At 49.1% G+C, this 5875-nt stretch overlaps 1 protein-coding gene across 1 annotated transcript in view; it reads right to left on the bottom strand.

Annotated features, from left to right (window-relative positions):
• Nucleotides 1-2894: 2894 nt before the first annotated feature.
• Nucleotides 2895-5875, bottom strand: part of SAMHD1 (SAM domain and HD domain 1) — a 29941-nt gene continuing 26960 nt past the window's right edge. Inside the window, exon 15 of the mRNA XM_009329356.1 lies at nucleotides 2895-5028. Coding sequence (XP_009327631.1) covers nucleotides 4906-5028 — 123 coding nt within the window. The 3' untranslated portion in view covers nucleotides 2895-4905. The remainder of the gene's footprint in view (nucleotides 5029-5875) is intronic.

Here is a 5875-nt window from a genome sequence, read left to right as displayed (position 1 = left end):
GCCTGGCCCCCTGCCCCCTTACCCCCACCACAGCCCCATATGCGCCAGATGGTCCAGCTTAAATTTTGCCTGCAAATGACGCACACCTCCCCCACAGACACCCGGTTTGGGGACGGTACCAACCGCTTGCCCCCACAGCAGCTGGCACTGGGACTCGCACCCGCTCCAGTAGCTGACACCACAGGCCAGGGGTGCCTACAGCCCCAGTCCGACTCCACTTGCTGGCCCCAAACCCACCCACACTGGTCTCTCCAGCAGCTGGCACCTAGTCCTTGCAGCATACATCCACACAGGCTATGTGAGATTAATGGAGAAATAGTTAAGAAGGGATTTAAGGCGACGACAGGACAGAGAAGATAAGACAGATCAGGTGCAGGGCTCAGGCAGACAACGCTCTGGCCGGCCCTGTTTTACACACAACCCTTTTATACCCCTTTTCTGCCTACCCCCTCTTCATTCCTCCCTCCTCCTCTGCTTGCAGAGTCCCACCGACCCCCTCCAATGTCCTGGACCTGCAGGGTTACACCCTGACCAGCTGCAAAGTCCCGGTTGCCTGTAGCTCCTTGAGAGCCCATCAGTTAGTGGGACTGAGGAGGTTTGTCTCTCTCCCTTTCCATACCCTCCCAGCTGAAAAAATGAACGTTCTCCTGCTCGCCATACCCTTCCCAAGGAGTGCCGACCAGGTCCGTCCTCATCACCGTCCCTATCCCATGACCATGAGGGCTGGCTCACTGTGGTGCTGTTTACGGCTCCTCCGACCAGGTGCCCTTAGGGAAGCAGACCCCTCCATCCCCGTACGCTCCCACAGGGCTCCTGGACACTCCCAACAGCGCGTGCCAGGAGCCCACTGCGGCCGCCCAGGGCGCCCGACCTCCTGCGCGCTGGTGCCACCCAACACTCCCTGCTGAAACCAGCTGCGCAGCACCGTCCCCCTGGGGACCTCGATGCACCACGGGGTGCCCACGTGTCCTCCTCACAGAGGCCGCTTGTTGAGGTGCGATGCCCGCTGCTGTCAACACAGCCTGCGAGCATAGCTGGGGGCACGCGGCAGAGCCACCGAATTAACAAGAGCCCCCACACACCCTGGGGCACCCCAGGGCTGGCAGCCTGTGGCCCTCACCTTCAGCTCGGGGAGAAGAGGAGGAAAATCCTCCCCACCCCGTAGAAGCTGTTGCTGCGGCAAATGGTGGCGATGGCAGAGAAGGCACCAAAGGTGCAAGCCATCACCAAACAGGGGGGAAGGCTCCGACAAAGCTTGCCCACCCAGGAAGCCGCCGGGAACCACCCCTCTTCAGAGGCCTCTCGGCACTGCCTCACCCCTCGCCAACACACGTCCCGTGACTTCAGGCCCACTTCACATTTCTGCCAGTAGCGCTGGGGTAGGATCACGGAATGGCTGAGGTTGGCGGGGACCTCTGGCGAACATCTGGTCCAACCCCCTGCTCCATCAGGGCCACCCAGAGCTGCCCAGGACTGTGTCCAGGCTGCTTTTGAGTATCTCCACGGATGGAGACTCCACCGCCTCCCTGGGCAACCCGTGACAGTGCTTGGTCACCCTCACAGTGTAAAAGTGTTTCCTGATGTTCAGAGGGACCCTCCTGTGTGTCAGTTTGTGCCCATGGCCTCTGGTCCTGTCCCTGGGCACCACTGAGAACAGGCTGGCTCCATCCTCTCTGCACCCTCCCTCCAGGTATTTATAGGCACTGATGAGATCCCCCTAAGCTTGCTCTGCTCCAGGCTGAACAGTCCCAGCTCTCTCAGCCTCTCCTCGTAGCAGAGATGCTCCAGTCCCTTCATCACCTTCATGGCCCTTCGCTGGACTCTCTCCAGTATGTCCCTGTCTCTCTTGTACTGGGGAGCCCAGCACTGGACCCAGCACTCCAGGGGTGGCCTCACCAGTGCAGAGCAGAGGGGAAGGATCCTCTACCTGCTGGCAATATTTTGCCTAAGGCAGCCCAGGACACCATTGGCATACTTTGCTGCAAGAGCACGTTGTTGGCTCATGGTCAACTCATGTGGCCACCAGGACCCCTAGATCCTTTTCTGCCAAGCTGCTTCCCAGGTGGGTGGTCCCCAGCACATACTGGTGAATGAGGTTGACCCTCCCCCGAGGCAGGACTTTGCACTTCTCCTTGTTGAACTTCATTTCTCCATCCTGACGAGGTCCCTCTGGATGGCAGCCCAACCCTCTGGTGTATGAGCCACTCCTCCCCACTTGGTGTCATCTGCAAACTTGCTGAGGGTGGACCCTGTCCCATCATCCAGATCAGTAATGAAGACTACTGGGACCGGACCCAGTATTGACCCCTGGGGTGCACCACTAGTTACTGGCCTCCAACTAGATTTTGTGCCACTGATCAACCACCCTCTGGGCCCAGCCCTTCAGCCAGTTTTCAGTCCACCCCACCGTCTGCTCATCCAGACCATACTTCAGCAGCTTGTTAAGGTAGACAGCGTCTGCTGCTCTCCCCTCAGCTACCAGGCCAGTCATTTCATCACAGAAGCTGATCAGGTTGGTCAAGCACGACTTCACTTTTCCTTTTTCCCCTACGCAGTAGTTGGAGCGGTGCCTAAAGCCAAGCTGGCCCCTCTAAGTGTGCTGAAGTCAGAGGCCTGCCTGCTCTGCCCGGCCGTGGCAACGGCCATGTGGCTGCAGTTTCACCACAAGGCACGAGGAGAGGTTGGATCCTCCGTCTTGGCACAACCTCTATGAGCTCCCCCCCCCCACAGCCCCCTGGTCCCTGACGGCTGAGCTGGCTCCACTGCAGTTACCATTCACACTCCACTTGAGAAAACACAAATTAAGAAACCACCTCCTCAATCTGGAAGATCTGCACTTCCTCAGAGCAGCGTTTGTCCTTTAGAAATACATTTGGCTGTTTATAACTGTGCACTAAGACCTTTTTTAATAAAGTTCACACACTGCAATTCCTTAAAAGAATAGTAAAATCATTGTTTATAAATTTACTCTTAGTCCAGAAAGGCTCAGATTAACATGTTTGAGAAAAAGAAATGCTCTGTCTCAAAACTTAACATTAAGTACAAATTTTTGCTTAAGCATAAGCAAAAGATATTTCCAAAGTATAAAGTGCACCTTTTATAATGGATTCAGAACAAACCCAAGCAACAATAACAAAATTACATTATTCTGAACAATACTTGATTTTATGCACATACATAAGAGCGATAAATGCTTTCACTCTATGATGTTGTTTCTTGAAGCATAAGAAGTTCTGTAAAAGCTTTTAAAGAGGTCACAACCCCTTCTAATAGTTATCTGGTACAACTGCAGATCTGAAATACTGTTGAAGACATGAACAGCAGAGGTCGCACCGCATCACCTTTACACACAAGCACAGGTACGTGAGAGCAGCAGAGCGCAAAACGACTTCTGGTTATTTCAACAAATGAAATCTGAGTAAGTACACGAATACTCATTCTCCTTCCCTCTGCCTAACAGCTATCAGTTCCCGTGATAAAAAGGGCAAAGGAAACATAATCAGACATAAAGAGAGTTCTGTGGTTCTCTCACAGTGACTTCCCATTGTGTTAGTTTTCAGAAACTAACCTAGTTACCCACGCTTGCCTGTCAAAACTGAATGCTGAACTTTTCTTTCCCCATTTCAGATGTAAAAATCCAAAGCTCGTTCCAATTTCTGAGCATTACTGAACCTTTTGCTTTGCATTTTTAGTTTTGAGGGTGGGCTTTTCCAAGCTTTTAGGTTTTATTTAATGAAAGCAGCCTTCCTCTTAGACCTGAGTAAAAGATGAGAGGAAAATGGTCTTCCTCGTTCACTTTTTCAGCTGGACAGACATTTAGCAACACTCACATTAGTACTGCCAGTAAGGGAAAATGTAAGAATCCTTATAGTTCTACAAGGGAGAGAAAAATTACACAGGAACAGCGATCAGAGATCCAGGAGAAACAGGGAAGGGACACAAGGATGGAGGGATTCCTGAAGAGCCTGTCTACCTAGTACAGTGTAATGCAGAAACAAGGTGCGCTTGGCGCACGGGAGAGCAGAGCCAGTGCAGCATCCTGCTGGGAGTCACTAACGTGCCAAGAGCTGTGCGCACGTCCACCTGCCCTGACAAACATTCGGGTAGCTCTGCTTTCCTGCGAGCACTCAAACAATGGAGGTTCTGAGCAGTTTTTGCAGTTCAGTGTAACAGTAAAAACATAACATTCAATGTATCAAAAATACACTATAAAACAATAAAAGGCTGCATGTCACTGCAATGCATTGTTACTTCAGTAAAAACTGTGGTCACACTTACAGCAAGAGGCCTGCATCATCATCAGCTTTTTGAATACCAGAAAAGTAATCTTTGGTTATCAAAAAGATTCCCCTCTCCCCTCCTTTTATTTTTTTAAATGAAATTCATTTTGCTATTCTTGAAGACGCCATCCGTGGTTATTTCAAAGTTCTATTACCTCTCTATATTTTCAGAAGCATACTTACTCCTCTCTTCCTCAGGTACTGGGGAAAAAAAAAAAAACCAAAAAACAACCTGAGCTGGAAGTTTTTCTGCCAGCTCATGCAATATCACAATCATCTTAAGAAGGGATCAGGACTAGAAGGAACAGTACCGTGTCTTCAGCACTTCTTGTAATAACGATGAATTGCAATTCTTAAAGTTACTCTTGCTACACAGTGCCAATACATTCAAAACTAAATGAGAATTGAATTTGCTCTGCTGTAATAGGTTGTTAATTTTTTAAAAGGCCATTTGGAATATGCACTTTGTTTAAGTACCTACATTAAAACATACTGTATTGTAAAATGCATTTCTGCATTGTTCCATAAACCCTTACAGTCCATCCCACCGGCTTTTAAAAGTGTTGCTGCCCGGGTTTACCCATCTCTTGAAGAAGCAGACTGAATACTGCCAAAAGGAAAAGTGTTACTTATCAAATGGAAGCCTTTGTTTGCAACTGGGTTCTGAAGCTGTGCTGTGTTCATCATCGCTCGTGTTATTCCAGCTTTTCTTCATTGGAGTTAGATGAGGGGCAACCACATCACCATCCTATTATTAAAAGTCAGAAAACATTAATGATAGTACATTCACTTTTGCTTTCTACCCTAAAGCAGGGGAAAAGCAGGTCAGTATCAGACTTAATAGGAAAAATAAATCCAAGGTCCTAGAAGCATTGTAAATCAACAAACATTGAAGACTGCGCATCCCCGAGATGGAAGTAGTCAGTGGTAGCATCTGGTGGGGAGAAAAAAAAGTCCCCTGCACATCTGAGAAGCCTTCACCATTGGCAGTTCACCTCTTCCTAAATTATTACCAGTAAATCTAGGAAGATCAGCAGGTTTGTATTTTGGGCATTGGTATATGAACCGGAAACATTATTATAAGCGTTTCCTCTGAATTTGCCACAGTACCTCATTTAAAACTGCTGCAATCTACCAGCAGTGGGTGCTTGGATGTGCCTTTCACTGTCTTAAAGTATGCAGCGTTGGTACAGTAACTGGTACGGTCTGAGGCAGCGGTGCTCATCCTTGTCAGGTATGTATGTTAATCTAGTGCTCAGGCACCGCAAACGCAGACAAGACGGCAATGAGCTCTCCAAGCTTAGAAATAAGCTGGTGAGACGCACGTTGCTATGTTCTGCAACGTGCCAGGGCCTGCAAGATGGATATGCCTGAACTAGAAGAACATGCTTATAGAATACAACCATACTCTACACGCTACAAGCAGAGAAAGCTTGTTGCTTGATCCATTTGTAAAAAGCCCTTCTGAAATTAATGGCTGTCAAAAGACAGATGCCAGAAGTATGACATAAGAACGAGCCTTAAAACAAGTTGTTTGTGCCTATAGCTGTAGCTCCAGCACATAAGAACACTCATCTGCTGGGTGGTCTTTCATT

Source organism: Pygoscelis adeliae, unplaced genomic scaffold (assembly GCF_000699105.1).
Source record: "Pygoscelis adeliae isolate BGI_AS28 unplaced genomic scaffold, ASM69910v1 Scaffold407, whole genome shotgun sequence".
NCBI lineage: Eukaryota > Metazoa > Chordata > Aves > Sphenisciformes > Spheniscidae > Pygoscelis > Pygoscelis adeliae.
The sequence above is the reverse complement of the archived record's forward strand: the minus strand, read 5'-3'. Positions and strand labels throughout refer to the sequence as shown.